The sequence below is a fragment of the Anthonomus grandis genome, chromosome 4, assembly GCF_022605725.1.
Source record: "Anthonomus grandis grandis chromosome 4, icAntGran1.3, whole genome shotgun sequence".
Taxonomy (NCBI): domain Eukaryota; kingdom Metazoa; phylum Arthropoda; class Insecta; order Coleoptera; family Curculionidae; genus Anthonomus; species Anthonomus grandis.
This window is the reverse complement of record NC_065549.1, coordinates 17,505,805-17,531,369: the sequence shown is the minus strand read 5'-3', so window position 1 is coordinate 17,531,369 and position 25,565 is coordinate 17,505,805. Positions and strand designations below refer to the sequence as shown.

Here is a 25,565-nt window from a genome sequence, read left to right as displayed (position 1 = left end):
TAATGAAATCAGTTATTAAGACCAGTATCTACTGTCCGCCATAGTACACAATTTTATTTTTTTATTTTTCTTCTTGAACTTTTAAATAAACCGGCCGACGCTCAAATCGCACGAGATAGTTCCTACTACTTCCTACCGCGATAATAAAAACAACGTTCTTTACCGCAGGTCAAGTTTACATTTACACTGCCGCTCTTTCCCACGCGATTGGAACCCCACGTGCTAAACCTGAGGGAAAGATTGTCAGTGTAAAGGTACCTAATACGTCTGCGGTCGCAAATGCAAATCGCACAAATGTAAACACACCTTTGCGCTTTCGTTTTGGCGTCAGCATAACCGAGCAAACTCGAGGATGTTACACTGTTGCCATGTAAATACATTTATGTTATATATACATGTCAAGTTATTAAAGGTTACCTACAATTTTTGAAATTAAATGTAGGTTCTTGAACTAAAGGAAAAAATAAAAAAATTAAAATAATATTTAGAAATTATTAAAATTTTATAATTTCCAAAATGTATTTTTTTTCAAATCATAGAGTGTTCCTGTCACAAAATAACCTAAAACAATCAATTTGTTTTACTCCTGTCACCATCAAAGTGACATTTAATTTTTCACAATCATAATTTTCAAGACTATTTTTGTTTGAATAAAATCCTACGAGTATTAAAAAGGCCAAGAGAAACTAAGAAAGAAGGGAAATTTTTGGTGAAGCTTTCTAGGGTAGCTGCTTCCGAGGATCGTGCAACGCCGCGTTTGACAAAAAAAGGAGCGCACATCTCGTCACTCGTGTCATTTCGCCTTTCTGTTCGCTTTTGAGAACGAGACTTCCATTGAAATTCTTTTGTGGCTCTCGTGGGGTGATTTTTGTAAAACAGTAAAAATGTAAGTAATTTCTAATATTTAAAACTAAAACTACGTTCTAAACACTTATACATATGTATACAAATCGATTCATGTCATAAACAAATGGAACAAACGCAGTATTTCTCCATAATATTGCTAAATAAATGTAAAGGAAAATGGTGGGTCAAAGTCACGCATGGGGTACCTGCGTTTTAAATAGTTATTTTGCGCTTTTTACTTTAATTGGCACTTAATGTTACACAAAAGCTTACATACGGTTGAAAAGTTAAAAAACCCAAATAATAACAAGCCACGCAGACGTTCCATTTGTTAAAATTCTTTTCTTGGGACTTGGCGAGTCGTTGACCCGATTGCACTCCTTATGCCGTTATTCTTGCTTTTTGTGGCGAAAACCACTTTTTCTCCCCTGGTAATACCGTTAATATTGTAACAGAAGAGTATTTTAATAAATTGTACAGTTTTGTTGTAATTTTTTGTAACTCCTTCAAGAAAAACTTCTTGACCTTGCAAACCAACCTTCTTAATAAAGTAGAACATCTGATTGTCAATTTTTTCTGTATTTTATGTTGCAGTTTTAAGTTCTTAGACCAGTTTGACTTTATCTTATCTTAGTATTATTTTTTTAGGAATTACTTATTATTGTTAGGTTCTTTGTCTGAATGACTTCTCATAATAAAGATCTAAGAACTCCAGGATCCTATTCTAAATAGCACTTACACCTACCTCTGTGTAGAAACAGAATCCAGTGACCATTCCAGTAAATCCAGCGCTCCCATTTCTCTTGAATATAAATTACTACTAAATTGATCTTAAACAAAGCAGGGAACAAACTAATGATGTACTTGGAAGTAACTAGAGGGATCTAAACGTTCTTCTTGTCCATATTTATTGGACTCAACTCCTATAACAAGTCTTCAAATGAAGAAAGTAGTATTTATTTCTACAGATTAGCGGCTACTGAAAAAGTCTCCGGATTCAGTCCAAAAATTACAATAATTTTAAAATTGAGTATAGTGAGAATAATACAGACACCTACAAAAAAAGTTAAAACATGAGATAAAAAAGTTACAGGAAAAACAAAAAATCAATTAGTTCAATACCTCCTTTTTACATTCATGGAAAAAGACCTTTCAGTACCCTTATGCACTTTCAGACTTATCATATCATATTTTTTTTACAGAGGTTGATTTTATGTTTAGGATGTCAAAGATGTGTTTTTAATGAATGATATTTTGAAAAATTATACTTCTTCCAATTTTATTTGCATTTAAAAATGTAACAGTTGTTCTCTTTATGTAATTACAAAAATATTATTTTTTTCCAATTAAAGTTCCAGTCGAATTGAATTCCCTCAGACTTTAATATTATTCTTTACCTGGGCCAGAATTTAGTATAAACATTTCTTGTTAGTGAAGTTCTTGATTACTTAATCATAATTCCTATGTTGATTCTTAGGCTGTTAAGTGATTAAAATAAAGAAAACTTTATGGAACATAATTTTAATCTATTTTAACCTATTCTTATCTACTTAATCCATTTATAGATAAGGCAAAAAAAGTAAACATTAATATTGTATTTAAAAATAAGCAGACCCTCATTACTTGTATTTCAATGTCCAACATTAATGTGTTGAGCATACATTTAGCATTCAACTTATAAAAATATTTTATTTTATGTTTTTTTTTATATAGTCTTAGTTATAGAGGACATTAACATGTCTTGACCCAAAGGACCTTTTTAACACATAAAGGACTGAATTATATATGAATTATATAATAAGATCCTTTCCATTTAAATAAAGATGGTTATCAATTACCTGCTACATATGGTATACCATTAACACCATCCCTTCATTGATTTGAAAAATTATTTAATATAAAGTAATGATTAAAATACACAAATGAATGATACACAAAAATACAAAATACAGTGTTAACCTTTGCAGGCTTTTCCAGACAATTTTAAAGCTAAAGACATGACAAACAGTGTATAAGGATCAAGCTTTGTCAGACACAGTTCCTAGTTACTCTTATGTGAACACTTCAAGCAATATAATTTGGATTTAGATCTACTGAGTTAAACTTTCTTACTTATGTGCTCTCTTGCTCAATTTTTTTTTCACTCCAGGTGAACAATAGAATATACAGTAACTTCCCCAAAGCATTTTACACAATGTCTTATACTCATATAATGATGCTGTATAGTTAGAGTGATTTAAAGCAATTATATTTTATAGTTATGCCTTATCAAGTTTCATCTGGTTTATGTTCAGATAATAGCTTTTTAATATTTTATAAATTATATCACACTGATGTCTTTGATTCTCAAGGGAGACCATCTAATTGTCATTTTTCTGTATGTGTGTCTGGCTGTCTGTCTGTTGTCTGTGTGTTGTATCACTTGGTACTGTTAGATTTGTTGTGTTTCTTGTCTTAATGTCTTCTCATAATAAATACTAAATTAAATTTTACATTTCCATATAGAAACAAAACCTAAGATCATTCCAGTAAACCAAAGAACTTTATTTCCTCAAATAAAAATAAGTATCAAATATATCTCAATCAAAACAGGGAAGAAACAAAGGAGCTTCAATGTGGAAGGCATGCTATATAGATCTCTAAAATTCTTTTAAAGGATGTAACTCATAACTGTAACAAACAAACAAATTCTAAATAATATTTGTTCCTACAGATTAGTGGTACATATAATAGTTTATACAAAGTTTGAGAAAACATGTCTGAAGTACAATAATTTTATAACTAATACAATATGTAACTACAAAAAAAGCAAAAAAGTGTTAAAACATACAGAAAAAAGTACTGAGATTAGTGTTAGTACTTTAATAGGTATATGAACATTCTCGTGCACTAGAAAAAAACAATAAGTTCTGAATTAACTTGCATTCTTGGAAAAAGGCCGGCCTTTCACTACCTTGAAGCAGGCTATGTACCTGCATATAGTATTTTTCTGAACAGCTATACCTTTATGACCCTATGTGTATTTAAAAAGTTTTTTTGAAATTAATATACAGTATAGGCCATAATAGTTGGAATTTTTTAAAATTTATTATATTTTGTGTGCCTTTTAATTAGCATTTTATTTTATTTTATAAAGTTATTGAACACGAAAAAACTAGTGTTAATTAATTTAAATGTTGACAAAAATTCAGCACCAGTAGCAGTTCGGAATAAAAATTTTAAAAAAGCCGGACCTAAATGATTTTTATTCAAAAACAACATAAAACATAACTTATTAAAACCATAATATTATAATTAATATTTGGTATGGTAACCCTTAGCATTAATTACTGCCTGCATTCTTCTGGGCATTGATTCAATCAAATTTTCAATTATTTGTCTGTAAATGTGAGTCTAGGGTTCAACAAGCTTATGAAATAGTTCATCAGCATTTTTGACTGTTCCAGATGCCTGAATTTGGCGATCCAGATGTTCCCATAAATTTTCAATGGGGTTTAAGTCTGGACTCTGGGCCGGCCACTTTAAAACTGTGATCTTTTCTTGGTCCAACCATTCTTTTACAGATTGAACTTAGATTCGTCAGATTAGATATCAGATATCAGTTAGTCAGATATCAGTTAGAAAACAGATTGAACTTAGATTTGTCACTGAATAGCACCTTTTTTCAATCTTGTACAGTCCAGTTAAGATGATCCATTGCAAATTGTAGGCGTAACTTGAAATTTTTCTTCCGCTACAAAGGTTTTTTAGCAGGTCTGTAGCTGTTAAGGCCACCAGAACACAATCGCCTTCTTACCGTTCTTGCAGAGATATTGGAAGGCTCACCTTCATTTCATTTTTGTAAAATATTGGAGGATGACAAAAATGGGTCATTGTGGGAACTATTTAAAATTCGCCAATCTACACGGGCAGTCGTGGCTTTAGGTTTTCCAGTGCTTTTACCTGGTATCACATTTCCAAATATACGATATTTCTTAATTATCTGTGACACAGTGTTCTTAGGAACATTTAGTCTTTGAGCAATATTACGCTGCCTAACACCCTGATTGTAAAAATCTAAAATCCTTTGGTAAATGTCGCTGGAATAGGCCTTGCCTTTTCCCATGGTAACACAAAATAAAATAAATAAAAAGAACCCACTGCACACTGGTGTGTCAAAGACTGCCTGTAAAATACATCTTTCATAAAAAGTTCCAAGCATTTTGTCCAGCACAAAAATTTAAAGTATTTCTTATTGTCTGAAACAAGGTAAGGTTGAAATTCTGGTATGCTTTTTTGTTTACTTATAAATATGTTTATTGATTGGATGTACAAAAATAAAATATAAATTTAAAACATTGGAAAATTTTTAAATTTTTAAAAGTTCCAACTTTTATGGCCAATACTGTACATTCAGTTAATTCCAAAAATATGTTTTTTTTTTGGTCATAAAAAAACTCAAGTACAATTTAATTCCCCCAGATTTTAATATCATTCTTTACTTGTGCCTGAAGTTTCCATAGACCATTCTGGTTACAGAATTTCTCAATTACTCAATTGTAATCATAGTGTCCACATTTTTCCATAACTCGTAGGTTGTCAACTTGGATGGAAATAAACGAAACTTTATTGCAGAGGAAATCTTGCATACTATATTTTAAGTGTATTGAATATAATGTTATATTAAATGTTCTTATCTAATCCATATCTAGATTAAACGATTTCTTACAAAAAAGTAAATATTAATATTGTAATTAGAATAGACAAATCATCAGTGAGTGAGTGCATCAACAAACTCTGTTAAAAAGTTGGATATTTACCATCCTGGGTCCTTTCCAGTTCAACCCAAAAGTAATTTTCAGTTTAACCCACCTGGTATTTCCAATGTATATCTCTTTATATATACTTCTCTCTATTCTGGTTTTCTTTCCTGCGCACATCTTGTATTGTTATACTAAACTTTGTGATTGCAACAATGATTAAGAAAAGCTTTAAAAAAATTGGAATTATATTAAAAGAAGATAATCTGAGACTATGATGTAAATGTGGGAGTTATCAAAGACAAATTCCCAGTTTCATTCAACAGTTTTATTCAAAAGAAACAATACATTAATTTGACATATTAATCTTGAAAGGGACTATCTTTAAATACAAACACAAAATTGTAAGTTTGGTAATAAGTGCCTGTGGTTTTTTTCAATACCATACCACTGTGAGTGACATATTGATGCCTGTGTATTTCCAAATATTGTCAATAATTTGTGCAAAGAGCCAGTTGCATAATTAATCAAATAATATTCTATTCTAATCTAAATTTTCACATGCAAACTTACTAGACTTAAATAAACTGTATAAACTAGGTCATGAACAAGTAGAAAGCATATTATAAATAATTTAATGTGTTCTCTAAAACATTTATAATCCATTAAAAATCTCTCCAATTTATTGTATTACTGAGAGAAGATCATCTGCAAACTGACCTGTCTGTTGATTCTTATTAGTGGGATAATTACTAGTAGTTTCTTGTAAGGAATGTCATTTCACTAGTGAACAAGAGTACTCTCTTACTCCAAGATAATGGTTTTTTGTTTTGACATCCCAAACTGTTAAATGCATGAGACAGATAAAAAGTTCAATACTATCTGAACTGAAACTGATTAGAAATTGTTGAAGTATTTATATACCTAAATTACTCTTTACAAGGTTTTTTTTTACAATAAATGAACAAAAATATGTCAGAATGGTTTAGAAATGTTTTAGTAGAAGTTGTAGAATAGTGTGTGCTTAATGAGATTTTTATTTTCAGAAATTTTTGTATGAGTCAAAAGGTAGAAAAACCAGTCCTATCCGGTCAACGCATCAAGACCAGAAAAAGAGGTAAGTTTATTTTTATTTAATATACAACAATAAAAAAGAACACAATTTTTTGTATTTAATAAAAATTAATATAATAAATGTCATAACACCTTCTTTTTTACTACTCATTATAAATTACTGATTCCTGCCAAAATATGTTGTTTTTCAACTTTAAAAATTGGCACAAAATATATACTTCAGGTCATTTTTTTATTAACAGCATTGGTTTATTTTTAATTAAAAGTTTAACAAAGGACTATTGCAAATATTTGATAATGAATAAAACATGACTCATAATATTAGTAAATTATGTGCTATTTGGTTGTAAAAAGATATTGGTCAATAAGTACATTGTGGTGCTTTAAGAAAGTACATTCTTTAATTGATTACTGTATGACTCACAGATAAAAATTAATGCTGATAGTTTTTATTTGATGTAGATGAATTTAATTGTTTATATTGTTTGCAATGTGGTGGTGAGTCAATGATTTAGGAAAAATAGGTAAACTGTAAATATTGCTTTATTTCATACAGTATCACAACAAATTATGGCATTATTCTTGTCAGCTTGTGTATATGAAATGATATATTCAGTGTCTGATACCATAATGTCACATTTAGTAATGCTCTTAGATAACATTAATGTTTTGAAACCCTCATAATACAAATATTTTGATTTTTTTGTTTGACATTGATATGTTATAATAAGATATAGTTATTTCAAAATTGTCTATTATTTTTAGTGCATATGTTTTAAAATAAGGTACTTGTAAAAATTCCAGAGTATTTGTCACCCTGCTTATAAACACCTGGCTTATAGAATTGCTCATTGCTTATAGACTTTAAATCTTATATATTTTCATTGTCCATAGATGAAAAAGAGAGGTATGATCCAATTGGCTTTAGGGACGCAATAATCTCTGGACTAGACAAATGCGCTAACGATTTTGAAGGGATCTCACGTTATTTGGACGGCGCCGGCAACAAACTAGACTATAGACGCTATGGAGAGTGTCTGTTTGATATACTCATCGCTGGAGGAATCCTTGGTTAGTATAAATCCATCTGTTCTGTATATGGGTATGTTTTTAAACAAAGCTATCCACTATATGAAAAAGTTGCTTTTTATACATGGTGTCTAGGAATTCTACCGACAAACTTTACATGATGATTCTCCAACAGAAAATAAGGAAAAAAGTTTATATGAATTTGAGACCTAAATGTCTTACTTTCAGATCTTAAAAAGTCTTATTTAAATAATTTTACTACCAATGTATATTTTTTTTTAATTTTCAGATGTATTTTATGCATCAGGGGTTACATTTTAATATATTCAAGAAAACAATAATTTTTAGCAGTGGCATCTGGTAAAAATTCTGAAGAAATTTTATTTTTTAAATCCTTGTTCAGTTTTGAGCAAATTTATGTTCTTGAGTTTTTTGATTTGATGCACTGTTTTTGTGGAAATTAATAAAAAACATTTTTGAAATGGTCTAATTGATAATATTTACTCAACAATTATTAAAATATATATTTTTTAAATTTATTATTTTTAAATCAGTTTACTTGTCTTAATCAAGAGCGAATTTTTCAGTTTTTATACAATAACTGAGAAGAAAAGCAAACTGGAAGTTACTTTTAAGTGTAAATTTCTAATAAATTAAAAATTTTTCGGCACTAAATTCTAGTGTTTAAATAATTTAATTTATTATAAGCTTTAAGTCTATAATAAACACTAACTCAAAAATCACATGGATTTAAATAGGGATGTCTAGGAGGACAAACAATCAAACCACCTCTTCTTATCCACTTATTTTGATACGTCTGATTTGGAAACGGCCGAACGTTTACATCAAAGAGTGCGGGACAGCCATCATGCATGAACGATTTAGCCGAATGAATGAATAATTTAGACCGCATTTAAAAGCACTTCATCCAGCAGTTGTGATCATGTTTTGTAAAAAACATAAATTTTCCTTAGCGTATGAGAGATAAAGCAGTTTGACAGGCCCTAATAAAATATTACCATTTACTCCTATCCAAATATTAATTATAAAGTTGTGTTGATGATGGGCTTCTTCAAAAACGCGATTTTTTTCAAAATTTGAATAATAATGGGCATTATAAATATTAAAAATTTAATTCTTAGGAAAAAGGGGTTTGATGATCGTTTTTTTTTCTTTTGCAGAATGCTTGAATCCAAAACTGCTTGAACTTTTTGAAAATGAAATGGATAGAGGTTTTCTTTATGTAAAATATTCCACACAGATGAGAATGACAATTTCAAGATTTCCTTTAACAGTTGTTAAAATAATTTTCCTAAATTCATCAATGTTAATAATGGGGTGTCTTAATGTCTCACAGTTCTTTGAAGTGACTGATCCTGTCTCTTTCAGCCTTTGATGAAGTGCAGTAAATCTATAGTGCAATGGATGTCTTCTGTCAACGCAAACATGCTGAAAATTTTCAGCATGTTTGCGTTGAGCTAGTCTAGATTCCATATCAGCATATTCTTCATTATTAAAATACACCATTAAATTTAAAATGTCAAAAAATATTTACAAAGAAATATTTACAGTTAAGTTACTATAAGAATTACATCAAACTTGTTATTGATTCTGTCATTTTATTTTTAGTCTACTAACAAAATTTAGATAAACTTTCAATAATAGTGAATTCCCTTGTGTTGCTATGTGCTTATTGATGGAAATGAGCATTCCCAAAAAAAGGTTTTTGATTTGTTTACGCAAATTGGGGTGCATCAAATAAAAAAACTCAAGAATACAAATTTGCTCAAACTTAAACAGGGACTTAAGACATAAATTTATTTAAGAAAAATGCAGTGGCTTACTGTTTTTTTATTAAAAAATATTTACGATAAACCCCTTACGCGCTGGTAATTTTTTTTCCTTGTATGTCAAAAAATGGCCCCTGATGCATAAAACATCTGAAAATTTAAAAAAATATCTACACTGGTAGTAAAATTATAAAAAAAAAAATTATACTATATGAGTGTGATTTTATTACCTTTACCACTACAACTTCAACACTATTTAGGTTAGAGATCTATTCTTTCTTGGAAATGCCAACTTAATGATAAACAAAATTGTGTGAAGTAAATAAAAAAAGAAAAAGAAAAAAATAAAATTGTGTTTCTTATTTGAAATATATTATACACACTTCAAACCTTTAGAACTATTTTTTGTTTTTATTTAAATGAAATATACATTTTTTGGCATAAATCATGTCATGAAGTATAAAGTATCAGCATACATGAATATACAAATAATAACGTCTAAAGTAACTAAAAAGAAATTAATTTAAGAGACTGACAGACAAAAATTTGGATTAAGTAAGTAAGTAAGTCTTATTTTTATCACAATCAGATTATATTGCCGTATTTATAAAATATTTATGTTTGATCACTTAGCTAGTTAGCTTTGCCTCCATAACCAATTTTTTTTTGTTTTGTGGGAATTTCATATTTTAAGCATATACCGGGTGACCCAGGAAAAAAGGGAACAGTTAATAACTTTTTTACTTTCCAAGATAGCAAATGAAATTTGGTATATCGATAGAATAGATATAAGAGCATCTTTTGACCTATGGTGTTATTTTTCGTCACTTCCGGTTTAAAAGGAAGTGACACTCACTTTTTTATTTTAAATGGGACATTTGGTATATTATTACATATTTTGATAAAAAATAATATTCTGAGAGTAATAATATATAGTATGATTTGCTACTTTGTGTTTTATACTCATAAAAAAAAATAATTTTAAATTTTGAAAATAGGGTGCCATGAATGTGTTAAAAGTTTTAATTTTTAATCAAGTAATCATGGAAAAATCATACTCATTATGTTTTATTACTTGAATCTTTTACATGCCTATTTAAAATTTCCAAACCAGTATTTTTGGCATTCACTTTATTTTTTTAAATACCATGTTATTATGACCAACCACTTTTGAAATAAAGTTTTTCAGAAATACAGTAAACATTTGAAATATTAGTAAACACTAAAATTGCACTTGTCATGTCAATGGAAAAATAATTGAAGAACGCGTCAAAACGCAGCCTCCTATTCAAGAAAAAAAAAGTCTACTATGCTTTTTCTATTATTTAAATGCATTTACTTATATTACCTACTTTTTTTTTATGGGCCTATTTATCAACCAATTTAAAAAATAATCATATCAAATTATTGCAAAAAAAACTATATTGTGCTTAATAACATGCTATTTAAAAAAATAAAGTAAATGCCAAAATTACTGGTTTGGATATTTTAAATAGGCATGTAAAGATATAAGTCATAAACTGCTATGAATACTATTTTTCCATGATTACTTGATTAAAAGTTAAAACTTTCAGCGCATTCATTGGACACTATTTTAAAATTGAAAAAAATTGTTTCTAAAAGTATAAAACAAAAAATTAGCAAATGCAGGTATCATTGTTCTCAGAATATTATTTTCTGTCGAAATACATAACAATATACCAAGTATAATATATACGATTTAAAATAAGAAAGCTGTGTCCGGTTTAACCGGAAGTGACGAAAAACAACTGAATATGTCAAAAGATGCTCTTATAACAATTCAATCAATATATCAAAGTTCATTTGTTTATCTTGAAAAGTAAAAAAGTAATTAAGTGTTCTCTTTTTCCTGTGTCACCCGGTATATATGCAATGTATACAAAAAGGTTAGAATTAAGAAAATGGGTAACTAAAAAACTTTAATTAACTAATAATTTCTATTTTTTATCAAAAAAAGACCAACAATGTAGGTATTCAGAAATAAACGAATTTACGTAAAAGCACCAAAGACTTGTTATTTTGACAATACTTTACAAACTTATAGTAGTAGAAGTTGAAAAATGTATAAACCTTAGATCTCAGATTATAGAGCAAATGACTGTTTACAAGATCATTCAAACAAAAATCAACTTAACTAAAAGAACTTATTACATATTGTCCTGTGGTTTAATGGTTTGTAGTTAAACTCTTACTAAGTTTTTGGTTTTATGGATCATGGTTGATTTAAATACATAACAAATCAGAAAATTTTGTTCAAATTCAGTTTGTTTGGCCATGGCATTATGGTTTATTTAAGAAATCTGAGTCATGGAATTAATGGGTTATGTCTTCCTAACTTCTTAATCGAAAATTCATTAACATTGTAGCAAAAAAAATCATAAATATTCAGTTGTATAAACAGAATCAAAAGTTTTGTAAAAAATTTACCATTGTTTAAAGTAGAAGTCATTGATAACTTGATCTTTGTTTGGTCGTGTGTCGTAAGAGCCAATGAATGACTTAATACAATCTTATCTTATTTCTTTTAAAAATTTCTTTATTTAGGCTAGTTGAAAGACAATATTAGAAGAAAATTTGAATTGGCTTTATTTCCTTAAATTACGCATTAAGTTTGTACATATAATATTGCGCTACAATTAATTTATTTACGAAATTTTTCTTTATCTAGATCAACCATCTGAACATCTTAATCGTACTTATTTTTGCTTCGATATCTAAGTTTTTACGAGAAACGACAGATTACTGGTTCGCTATAACGGCAATAATTATAAAAACAAATTCCAATTAACATTGATATAACTGGATGACGCATTATTTTAAGAATAAATCATACGTGACTTCCTTCTAATTCGTAGTTGTCCGTTGATAATTTCAAGAAATAGAACCGGTTTTAATAGTATGATGAACAAGACTTATTTCTTCAATAAATGATTTAAATTTTATATATTACTGCCAAAACTTGAAAGCTTATATTTATACAAATTGTTTTTTGTCACCAGTCGAAGGTTCCCCATGTGATATAGTGGGCAGCGAGATTCGGATTTGTAAATACCACGCGAGCGACAAAATTAAAAATAGATTATATATTATTTATCAAATAATTTTTTTCTTTGTTAAAATTTTAAACTGTAGAGAACAAGTGGGTAACAAATTGGTGTCAAGGTAGCTAACATTTTATAGGTCTGACCGAGTTTCTTTGCATACATATTAAATTTTCTTCAAGGGCTTTCTTAATTTTTAAAGAATGTTTAGAGCGTTTATTTTAGTTTATTAGCTGGGAAACTCGTTTCGTTCCTAAAATTTTAGTAAATAATTACTATGTATTAGGATTGCGTGTTTCATGATTGGAACTTTGCGCGCATCAAATTATTTGGCATCATATTATTATTTTTAATTGATTTTTATGTTTATAATTTTTGGAAATACATTTAAGAGATGAGTGCAAGGAATAAAAATATACCAGTAAAGGTTTTTTAAATTTGTAATTGGAAATTTTGTATAACATTCTCTATTAAGTCAGGTAATAAGAATGATGTGTCAAATTATAAAGCTGTAAGCACAGTTATTGGACTTACTGGTGAGAAAGAAATTAGCTTAGGATTTTAAACATGTAATTAAGGATTAAGAACATGAGTTCTCTAAATATATTACTAATGTTGGAGTCCCACAGGGTACTGTGTTGAGTCCATCCTCCTTTTCATATACATCAATGGCATAGGAGATATATTGACACTGCAGTGTTATCTCCTATACAGATGTTACTGCATTAGTATTTTCAGGTAAGCTGAGGTGACCAAATTATAAAGAAACCCTTTTTATGACTTTTAGTGATACCCTTCATATCAGTAAGTACCCAAATAAGGTTACTTGTAATTGCATAAAGATAAGAAACAAATGAAATATCTATCTATTTATATTTAGAGTGGGAAGAACACATTCACTTTTTTGAATCAAAAAATTAGGAATATATTTTACAAATTCTATCATTTTTGTAATACCTATTTTAAATCAGAAGTTACTTAAAATATTCTACAATTTCCTTGTGGAACCTAAATTGAGATACTGCATGATGATATGGGTATGCGCCTATAATACAAAAAACATCAATTACTCAGAACACTGTTCTAAAAATTATATTTAAAAAGCCATAGAGATTCTCAACTGTATTGAATTTTAGAAACCTTTATATTCTTTCAGAAATTAATTATGTCAATAAACTTACGTCCCCAATTGATAATAATTCCAGTGTACATAATACTAGGTCAACAAAACAAAAAAAAAATTATTGTTTCATTTAAACCTACGCACGTTACCCAGAGACTTGTAGCTAGTATTATTATTATTATTATTATTATTATTATTATTATAGTATGTATGTGCCAACTATTCCTATGGCCTATAGTAATTGTTATAAATTAACTGTTTTTTTATAGTATGTTTATGTAAACTCCTATGTAAAAAAAGTTTTCTGTCACTTAATTTTTGAAATAAATTTGTATTTGACACCCTGTTAACCCTTAACACAAGAAGGCAGATGGCCGATTGTTTTTTATATTATTTAATTTCTGGTCACATTAGGTCATCTGATCCTGAATTACTTCTTTTGTACCTTCTATTGTACTGTTCAAAGGTGGATACAAGGAGGTTTTTGTTGTACCATTCCATCCTAGTGGTTAAGGCAAAAATATTTATTTAACCTATTGTTGTTGAAAATTCCAAATGCAATTCTAAGCAGAGTATCATTTAAGCCGTATCTGCTATTAATATGTGATTGTCACGTGTCATGTTTTAATAGTCGACTTTAATGACCGATTAATAATCAATTCATATCAGTGTTCGTTTTATAGTGAATTTGATTATTACATCTTAGATAGTGAAACATTGATGTATGTAAATATGTTTTAAAATATAATAAAATGGCTTGTACTGTTTCTGAATAAATTTTGTTTTTTTGGTCATTTATGCATTTACGTAATTAAATTCAAATATATAATTATAACAGTTAAACACTATTTGGTGCCACTTGACCATTGGGCAAAACTCTCTAATTAGATTATATATCAGAGATCCAAATAAATAATGCGTTTGTTCTAAACTTTTCAACATATGCTTCTATATACATAATAAATTAGCTCTTTGTTAATATTTTTGGGATATACATTGTGGCAATTGAGAAAAATTTTTGACGAAATTTAATTTTGGTTTGTTTTTTTTAATTTATAGTGCCGGGGGGTACATTGTCCCAGGAAGGCGATGGCCCGCATCAGACGGACGCCTGTATTTTTAACGCCTCGGACGATATCAATATGGAGGAAATGAAGAACTGGGAACAGGTCTTCATTAAGCTAATGCGACGCTACAAGTATCTCGAGAAAATTTTTCAAGTAAGTATCCTTTGTTTATATTTTAAAACGATAATGTAGACATATCAAAGTTTTTTAAAATGTTAAAATTAAAATATAGATTAAACTAAGCCCTCTTGCAGGTGTTTTTTAAAGCTATAAAGTCAATAATGTGCACAATTTTAATTTTCATGTGAGCTTCAACAAAGAAAAAATAGAGACAAAACCGTTGCAATTAAAATTGCAGTCAAACCATGTAAATATTTAATAACTTGGCAAAAGGCCAGAGGTTTCCGTTCGCCGATGTATGTCAATCCAGTTCATATCAGCGTTGTGTTTTAATGCATTTATTTCGAAGACTCGCAGCTTTTAATCGAATATAACTTATTTTTAATTAACTAGAAATATTTATATACAGTGCGGCTCTTAATTGCCCTACCCTCTTATCTTTTGAATGTGATACATAAAAACTTTAAATTTGGCACACGTCATTAGTAACCTAAATACTACTATCTTGTACCTAGCTCATTTTGCAAAACCGTCTCCATTTTGAAATATAAAATAGAAAGGGGCGTCATGCGATACATCTTTTGAAAGCTCCCATTGAATGCTGTATGGTCCTAGAATATTAAATCATTACTTCTACCCATAGCAAAATGGCCGTCAGAATCTTATTTTTCACATTTTTATTTATTTTTATTTTCTGGTGGTGGTTGTTGTTTGTAAAGTTTGTATTTTTTGTCAATGTCACATTATTATCATAAAAGTTAAAAAAAACTTATTTGTTTTACCATTACCTTTAAAAGCAAATAATACCGAATTAATAATACCGATATTCGCGAGGTAACTCAGAAATTTACCGAGACGGGTAGTGCTGCCAGTAGGTTCTTCCCAGCTATTCAGAAGAAAAACATATTTCGTGAAACACACATACAATACCCACAAAAAATAAATGCGTGGGCTGACATACAGGGGACCTTTACTTAAACATGTTATAAAATGCAGTAGAACCACTGATCCTTGAGATTATTGAAGACCTCATGAATTTGAGTTGGAAACAGTTTTTCAACAAGCCGGTGCCCCGGCTCACTTTAGCAGAAATGTAATAATTGATGCATGTCGCAATATTGATGTTGTCACTTTCCAAAATGTTCGTGAATAATTCTCCAATAGATTATTTTACTGCATTGAAGTTAATGGTGCACTTTTCAACATTTTTTGTAGTGAAATATATTAGATGAAATACATTTCTGTGTTACCTAAAGTTTAATTACAAAATGAGCTAGGGACCAAAAAGTAATATTTAGGTTGTTAATAATGTAAGCCAAATTTTTATATAAACGCATTTAAAAGATAAGAGGGGAGAGGAGCTGCACTGTATATCTATATTGCACATAAAAATGTATTTAATTATTGAAAACAAACAAACACAATTTAATTATTGAAAAGTCTAAAAAACTATATGGCATTTTCAAAATTATAATTTATTTAAACAAAAATTGAGTTGTCAGTGTTATGACACTTAAATGAAATAATAATAGGTTTGTAATAGTGTATTATACCTTATTAAAACCATTTTTTTAACACTCCCTCACCTATTTTGGTAGCTTATTTATTTATTAACTGTAACCATTAATTTACGGAAAAAAATCAGTTAAAATATAAATATAAAAACCAGTTTGTGTTTAAATTAGAAAAATGATGGCTCAACATATAAGGAAAAAAGGTAGCATGGAGAGTTAAATGTTAAAAGGAAAGACCTTTCGAGATACTCTGTAGAATCGGATAGCAGAAGAAGCAAAAAAGTCTTGGCTCTTTTACCTGCCGTAAACAGACAACCGGAAAAACCAACAGAGAAAGATTGATGAGTTCAATTGATTTTATGGTCTTTCAGATTCGAATAATCTCCAGAAATATAAAGAATTCATCAGAATATGCACTTATATCAACAATATAACCTTGATTCTCGCTAGATATTTTTTCTAAAAATATAAAAAATCATGTATTTATTTTGCCAATTTAAGTCATCATAATTATTATGAAATGAATTTAAAAAATATTACATTATTAGAATCAAATTAACAAAACAAAGGAATATAATATGAATCTACTATTTTTTTTTAAACATTAATTTAAAATAAAATTTGAAGCTTTTTGATGATGTTGACTAATTTTATTTCATTAGACAGTGAATTATAAAAAAATATTTCTTTTTTACAGAGCTGTCGAGTGTAAAGTAAATTGTTATTGGTTGTGGTTGGATACTGAGGATCAACAATATTGCATTTCAAAGCTCTGTCCTGTTTTTGTGGACAAAATGCAATCATAAATATACACAACGTCAAATTTTTTAGTTTTTTAAAAGTCTGCATATTTTGCAACATTTGCACTTGTCTTTATAATAGTGCTTACATGTTCCCAACATAACTTATGGTTAACTAACAAATTACTTTGGTAGACTTTTTAGAATAAAATTTGTGTACAACTACTAACTTATAATTTTCCACAATTCTTGGAACGATAATATTAAATCCATATGTAAATTAGTTTTTTTATACTCCTAGAAAACCATATGGCAAAAACGCCACTGGTATAGGTTTAATAGGCATTAATATGATACAAAAGATCATAAAATTTAAACATTAATGAATTGTTAATGTCAGATTAAGTGGTTGTAACTAACCAGTCAGTAGAGATTAAAAAAAAACATTTAAAAATTGAAAGTATTTTACCCTATATTTAAGGAAATTTACCTTGGATGTAACTCAAGAGCATGTACATAAGGAATGTTGTGAGTTGGTTACAGGTAATAACTAAACTTCAGAATACAGAAAAAAATGCATTTTAATGCAAAATTATTAACCTAGAAAGGAATAGAATAGAAAACAATTCTCAAGATTTAAATATTTAAGTTAAAGCCAAAGGTGCAACATGCAATCTTATGTATTTTTCCTTTTTTATCCCTAATTTAGTAATTTACTAATAGTAATAACTTATATTGGCATTAATGGCAACTTGTGCTAAATGACATTTCTCTAATATCTTTTCCTTTTTTTTCAGGATGAAATAAAGAAGATTTTAATGTTTGTAAAGTATTTCAAGGAGACTGACCGTAAGAAGTTGTCTGCGATGTTGGCACTGTGGATCTCGAATGGAAGTGTGCCTTGTAGCACCGTGCTCGTTCTCAATAATTCTCATCTCGTCAAAGTAAATAATAAAATCCAATTTGTTTTCCAACACGTAAATTAAATAAAAAATTGAATATTTTAGGACCATCTCGCATTGGACTTCCTCATTGACATATTCAAATACTGGCGAACTGAAAGGGGCTCAAACTCGCTGATGTCGGCTATTAGAAAGGCCAACTTAGAGCAGCATTTTGCCTCATTTATACCTGACACCAAACAGTCTCAGGTAAATAATTCAGTTTTTTCTTGACGTCCCAATGATTTGCTAAGAACCTGTTAAATTCTTTTTAATTTTTAACAGAAGGCATTCTTTGGAAGATCAAACCTAAACACCTGTACTGGCATTCAGCGATTTCCCGTTCGTCGAATGTTATCGTGCGTTGTTACATGTATTTTAAATTGCCAATAATTCAGAGCTTACTTTCAAGAAAATGTCAACATCATATAGTTAATGCTATGTTTTTTTTGTAGGTATATTTCAGAAATGCCTTTCAAGACAATGGCCTGGAAGAAATCCTTAAATTGTATGAGGATCAGCATCAACAGGCTGCTAAAAAGGTAAAACTTTTTTTTTCCAAAAATGTTAGCTATTTTTTTGAAAACTTTAAATTTTAATGAAAACTATTTTTTTTTTATAACAGGAATTACAGACTATCTTGGCCGACGCCCTGGCCGAAAATAAGCCCCAACGCGATATAATTTCAGAATTAAAAGAAATTACTTTAAGGGACAATATACAGGAACATGAAACAGTCTGCATCATTTGGACTACTGTTATGGATATTCCTGAGTGGTCTAAAAAGGAGGTAAGCCAACATTTAAAACATTCTTGAATAATTTATTTTTTTCACATTACTGACCTTAGAGGTTAAAAAAAAACAAATATGTAACAGGGCATCAAGGACAAAACAATATAATGTACCGGTTGTCTCCATTTTTTATAGCAGGACCGTGGATGATTTTAAGACATACATGTACAAAGCCATTTTTTTATTTAGACTTTTCTATACGAGGTGAAAAAATAAAATTCTCATCTTAAATTTCCAGAAAATATTCTAAAATATAACACAGTGAAAATACAAAGTTGAAAAAAAAACAGAAACATGGTAAAACTTTAATAGAACATCCTGTATTGTTCAAAACAAAAATTTATTTTTTTCCTGAAGTATTATAATATGTATATTGACATTTGGTTAAGCTTGTTTTAGAAATTGCATTTATACGACGTTACGCCTACTTTTTTTGTTTATTCATGTGTGATATGGTAAAACAAAATAATCAACTTTCTAAAATGCAAGTACAGCGAAATCTTTTTTTATTACTCGAATTTCAAGAGACTACTTCGACTACTTTACGATTTACTTCGACTTACGGAGATTTCTTATTTAAAGACCAAACTGAACAACCGTCAAAAAAATTTTAATATTTAATTAACTGTAAACTATTTTTTTTACTATTTTTGTTACAAGGTTTCGGTATTCATATATATTTTCCATCTGAAATTTCCAAAACTTCTTTTTGTTGTTCTTAGTTCACTCTAGTGCTAACAATTTTATAATTTTTGGAATTTGGGTAGCAATTCAGGTTTTCATCCAGATTTATGAAATCCTCTATATATAGGGTGGGCCATCTATTGGTCCCATTTTGATTAGATCATTAAATAGACAAAAGTTGATTTTTTTTCAACGAATTTCGCTTTATTTGATACAGTGTTTCTTCCGATTAACTATGGAAAATGATTTCATTCAAATGTTGGCCACGGCTGGCTCGGCAGTAGGTCATCCTGGAACACCAATTATCAAGCACTTTGTCCACTGTTTCCTGGTAAATTTGGGCTTTTGCAGCACGAATATTTTGTCTCAAGTGATCAATTTGGGGATTGTTGGCAAAAACTACACTCTTCAATGCACCCCACAGAAAAAAGTCTACCGGCGTCAAATCGCAGCTGCGAGCAGGCCAATGGACATCGCCGAAACGGCTAATCACGTGGTTGTTGAATCTTGTGCGCAGAAGGTTGATGCTACGCCCGGCGGTATGACAAGTTGCGCCATCTTGTAGAAACCATAATTCGCCGAGATCGATATCTTCCAATTCTTGCCACAAGAAGTCAGTTATCATGTTGCGATAACGTTCACCATCGACTGTCACGGCGCGACCTTTCGCATTTTCGAAAAAGAAAGGACCAATCACGCCACCACTCCAAAATCCACACCACACAGTGACTTGGTCTGGATGCATTTGGCTTCTGTACGACGACGTGTGGATTGTCCATTCCCCAAATTCTGCAATTTTGTTTGTTAACGTAGCCGCCGAGGTGAAAATGCGCTTCGTCAGAAAAGATGATTTTTCGTGCGAAATTTGGGTCATCGTTCAACTCATTTAAAGCCCACTCTGCGAAGCGTAAACGTTGTGGAAGGTCATTCGGTTTCAATTCCTGAATGAGTTGGATTTTGTACGCAAACATACCGAGGTCTTTGTGCAAAATCCTCCTCAGAGTGGTTCCTGAAATGGCCACTTGTTGACTTCTGCGCCGGGTCGATGTTCTGGGGTTTTGACGAGCACTTTCGGTCACTGCAGCGATTGCTTCAGCTGTACGCACCAGACGTGTATGCAGCACACGTCTGGCATCGACCAGCATCCCAGTTTCACAAACTTTACGCACCAATTTTCCAATAGCACGCGCGGTGGGCGCTTCATTTCTTCCAAATTTTGTACGCAATTTTCTCACTGTTTCACTCATGAGAGACCGACATTCAAAATAAGTTTTCAATATTTCAAAGCGTTGTTCAAGAAAACCGATTCATATTTGTTCAGCGGAAGGTTAGAACTAACTTATAATCAACAACATATGGTGCTAAAGTTGACAGCGCCACTATTGACAGACTGTCAAAATCGGACCAATAGATGGTCAACCCTTTACAATCTTTTATATTACACACTTTCATGCATTTTTTAAATGACTTCAATTTCTAAGACTACTTTTCGTTCAATGATGCTATTCCTAAATTCAGCCTGTGGAAGTTCATCCTGTTTATAAAAGTTATTGATTCCAAAATCAGCCTTTCTAAATTCTGAATTGTTGTCTGGCTTACATCTACATATTACAAACACTGGCCACAATGTTAACACAATCTAAAAGATCGATTTTGGGTATAGTCTTTAATCCCTTGAAAAAAATAAGTAAACGTTTTTTTCGTGGGTGCATATTACTGAACATGAAATTAATAATCAAAATTCAATTTTAGTTTACTTAGTTAGGTTAGGTAGGTTTATTTAGTTTGCTTACTTAATACAATAAAGTTTTATTAAAGACCTAATATTTTGTAAAATAGCCATTGTTGTCTATAACTGTTTGACGTCTTCGAGACACAAACTCCAGAAGTTTATTGATAATATCCACACTAATATTTGGGTATGTATGCAAGACTTTTTTATTTAAACTGGGAATTTAAGCCAATGCATTCAGTGATCCGCATTTTCCAATCATTTGCTAACATAAGCAAAGAGCATTTATTACAGAGGTTTATTGAAGAGTCACAAAATTGCTCACCCTTTTTATACACTGGATGAATCCAGGATTATTAATGTATATTTAGATTACTGACATTGTCAGCTTGAATTCTTGTGATTGTATTGAGTAGATAAGAAGTCCCTAATATAAATACATTTAACTTGGGGCCTTGTTAGAGGGTGAGGGTCAGAGAAACACCATCATTTTATTATTGACTTGAGACTTGTCATTGCAAGTTAATAAATAAATAAACGTTTATTACGCAATATTTTACAGATTACATAATTGTTAGCATTCGCAGAGCGTTTTTCCATACTACCACATACTATACCTCGATACAAACTCAAACAAAATATATTATAACTGTGTCTTAATACTATATTCGTGATTCTTAACCTACATGCAACCAGTAACTAATACGGATTTATATTTTCTCTTAAAACCCAGTACAGAGTTACTATCTTTTAAGTAAAAAATATTAGAATTCAGCAGTTCAATGACCAAAAATTAAAAGCAACTTCTAAATGCAGATGTTTGATCTGTATTCAGCAAAAAAATCTGATTTCTAGTGATATTCTGAAGGTTTAAGTTATGCAATCTTACCTAGCTACAAAAAGTTCGAGCACAATAAGGAGACACAACTTTGTATATGCCAGCTACAAATACTGCAAAGAGTAATTTGCAACATTGACCATACTTCAGAATACATATCATTTTTTACATAACTAGGTGTTATATGTTCAAATTTACCTACATTAAATACAAATTGCATTGCTGCATTTTGGGCCAACTGTATTTTTCGTTCCTAAACTCAACATTTAAGTAACCCATAAGAAACTACACTACAATAGTACAGTTGTGGCAGAATAAGTGAGTTGATTCACATACGCTTAGTGCATGTCAGTAAAATATATTTAAATTTATACCGGGTGGTGCGTCGCCGAGCGGAAACATAGGAAAACCCATGTAAATTTTAAGGGAGTCAATTATTGACTTCCCTGTACATTTTATAGAAAAAATGTAAGATAACTTTTTGAAGCGACCAATCTGGCAAACCCTTGTGCAAAGTTCGAAAAAATTTTAATGAGCGAATCTTGAATTATTCAATTAAATGTAATTGCAAAATTAGCAAATTTTAGGTTTGAGAGGTGCATCATTATGTAAAGTGGAGAAGTTATATAGATAAACTTTGCAGAATCAGTATCAATAAGCATGTAGTTACTTTTTTTGCGTTCTGTGTTGCAAGTTAACACATTGACTTGCAACCGCGTTGTTTCAATCAACGTTTGTTGCAATAAATTCAACCTTCTTGGATTTCCAACCTTAATGTTTGTTAATGTTATTATTGTTAATATTATTTTCCAGGAGCTGGTCACAGATCAAGCCGTCCGCCACCTAAAACAGTATACCGTCCTGTTCTCGGCGTTTTCGCAGGGTGCGCGTGCCGAAATCTCCCTCGTATTAAAAGTACAAGAGTACTGCTACTCGAACATGACCTTTATGCGCGCCTTTCAGAAGATCATCATGCTCTTCTACAAGACAGATGTCATTTCGGAACAGACTATATTGAAGTGGTACCGACAGGACTACAACGTCAAGGGGAAAATGATGTTCGTCGATCAGATGAAGCAGTTCGTAGAGTGGCTTCAGAACGCGGAGGAGGAGAGCGACTCTGAGGACGGGGAGAGTGACTAGGTGAGTAAAATTATTAGTTAAAATATCTTATACATTTCACGGACATTTGAAGGTCAACAGCATCTTTTAACTGGTAACTCGTGTCTTTTATATTGATACCGAAGAGCGCGTTAATCTTACAAATTGATATTTTCAAATTATTCAGGATAAGCTTGACAAGGTCAAATGTTTGAAAAGTTCTCAAAAACTGGTTACACAAAGACTGTTATTTTCAATGACTTTGACTTGACGTTGAGCTCTATTTTTAAGGCATTAATCTTCGGTAGAATAACAATAGAATATTCTAATTCGCATTACCTATGGAAATAAAACGTGGACATGTAGATTCTGTTTAGAAGTTTTGCACATGTGAAATATCCTTTAAAAACTGTCCACAGCTCTAAGCAAGGTATAACCCCACAAGTGCGGTCAATAAAGCAATCCCTAGTAATTGGCAGATCTGCAAAAAAAAATTATTCTTGGATTTCAGCATTTTACTTAATTACTAAAAGTACCTATAACATTTACTTTCCTTAGAAATTTTGAAAGAGCTTTTGAAACATTTGTATCTGTATTTGGAAACATTTCGACTGATTTATTATACCCACCTCAATTTAACTCTTTAACTCTGATATCAATGTCGAAAACAAGAATAGAGAGTGGATAATTAACCCGAACTCGATGTCAAAAATAAGAGTTTTCTATTAAGGATACAGTCTTTGACCTTTAAAAATTGATCTGAAGGTTGAATACAATGACATAAAAGGTGACCACTATTGTCAGAAACAACGTGTGTCTGAATCAAGTATTTTTGGAAAAATCAGGGCTTATAGGTTAAAATGGGTCTCTGTATGTATATCAAATGAATGTGAGTTGAAAGAAAGCCTAAATAGACATAAAAATATATAACATATACAACATTTAAAGTTGTATTTTGGAAACAAATCTTAGTTTATTAATCAACTTGATATTAGTGGTTATTTTGGATAAAAAGATTTAAAATATTAAATACCTTTTAGACGAGTCAATTTTTTGATATATTAGTAAAAAACACGTTAATTGGAGCGTAGAATTTAAATATCGTGTAGTTCATGAGAAAAGATATAAGATCATTTTATGTAATCCACCCTCTTTTACTGTTCACCAAGTCACTAAATTATTGGGGTAATTTATTAACCAAGGGTTTTTTTTTCAGAGCAGAAGAAGAAGAAGAAGAAAATATCAATCACTACAGTAAAAACAAAAAAAAAAATATGTAAGAAAACAAAAATGAAGAAAGACAAGAAAAAAACTTAGTGCCACCCCGAACATACCTACCATATAAAACACACACTTTCACATTCATTGTAAACAAGTGCAGCAAAGCGACGACGGTAACATTTTTTCCAATGTATATAACCCATTCTTAATATATAAATAAATATGTATAAACAATCTGGTGCCTTAAATGTGTTGGGTGTGCGTCTCGCTCAAGGCAGGTGGCAATTTCTTATTGTGCATTATTGATTGAATGATAAAAAAAATTAATTGACCCGTTATTTAAGGTGCATCGGAAAAAATGGTATTTGTATCCAGCCAATAATAAGTCGAGAAATCACGTGCATATATAATGATGGTTTATCGTCAATTTTTTTAATATACAAGAGGAGAAATTTTAAGTCTTTACGTTTCTTTTGTTCTAGTTAGTTGTGTTCTTTTGTACTATTATTATACAATAAATATTTTTACAGTTGTATTTTTTTTATCTCTTCCTTTATATCATCTGAAATGTGCAGCAGTTGGTAAGTATGTGGAGAACATTTTTAGTAGATAAAACGTCTTAAGTCGATCTTTACAGTAAGGCCAGCAAACGGCAGGAATTGATTTGGCTTCTAAATAAAATTGAAATATATTTCAAAGTCGGAAAGCGTAAGTATATCTTGTGTTTTAGCTAAAAGAGAATTTTAATGTTTTTTACAAAAAAAACTATTTCTGTGGCGTGTATACGGTACACACTTGTAAATAAGTAATTTGGGTTAGCATTAACATACGGAAATTTTGGGAAAACTACAAAACGAGTTTGGAAAAAGACTCAATTAATACATGAAGAAAAACTGACAAAAATGGTGATTTTTTAGGTTAGAACATAAAAAACATGTTCGCGTTACGTTTTTGACAAAAACCGAAGTATAATAATTACCTTGAATTTAGTAATTCCTAAAAGTTTTTGTTCTTGTGTTTTTTGTGTACTTTTCACTAAACTTGTTGAGAATTACCCTTTCGTTTTTTAGTATATTTTACTTATTTAAAACTACGTGTTGCATACAACTACAGTTTAATTTGTTATACCCACTAGTCAATTCTAAGATCCT

General features: G+C 30.2%; 1 protein-coding gene across 2 annotated transcripts; it reads left to right on the top strand.

Moving 5' to 3' along the window:
* The first annotated feature begins 594 nt into the window (after positions 1–594).
* Positions 595–24,949, top strand: LOC126735510 (protein krasavietz). 2 transcript variants are annotated; one of them, XM_050439548.1, is made up of 10 exons: positions 595–886; positions 6,632–6,702; positions 7,554–7,730; positions 14,723–14,883; positions 17,902–18,048; positions 18,112–18,255; positions 18,501–18,587; positions 18,671–18,835; positions 22,906–23,235; positions 24,415–24,949. In XM_050439548.1, the coding sequence occupies exons 2-9, from the start codon at positions 6,642–6,644 to the stop codon at positions 23,233–23,235; spliced, it is 1,272 nt and encodes a 423-aa protein (XP_050295505.1). In that variant the 5' UTR covers positions 595–886; positions 6,632–6,641; the 3' UTR covers positions 24,415–24,949. The 2 variants fall into 2 exon arrangements, with proteins under 2 accessions (XP_050295505.1, XP_050295504.1); XM_050439547.1 differs by having other exon boundaries at positions 596–886; positions 24,410–24,949.
* The last annotated feature ends 616 nt before the right edge of the window (positions 24,950–25,565 follow it).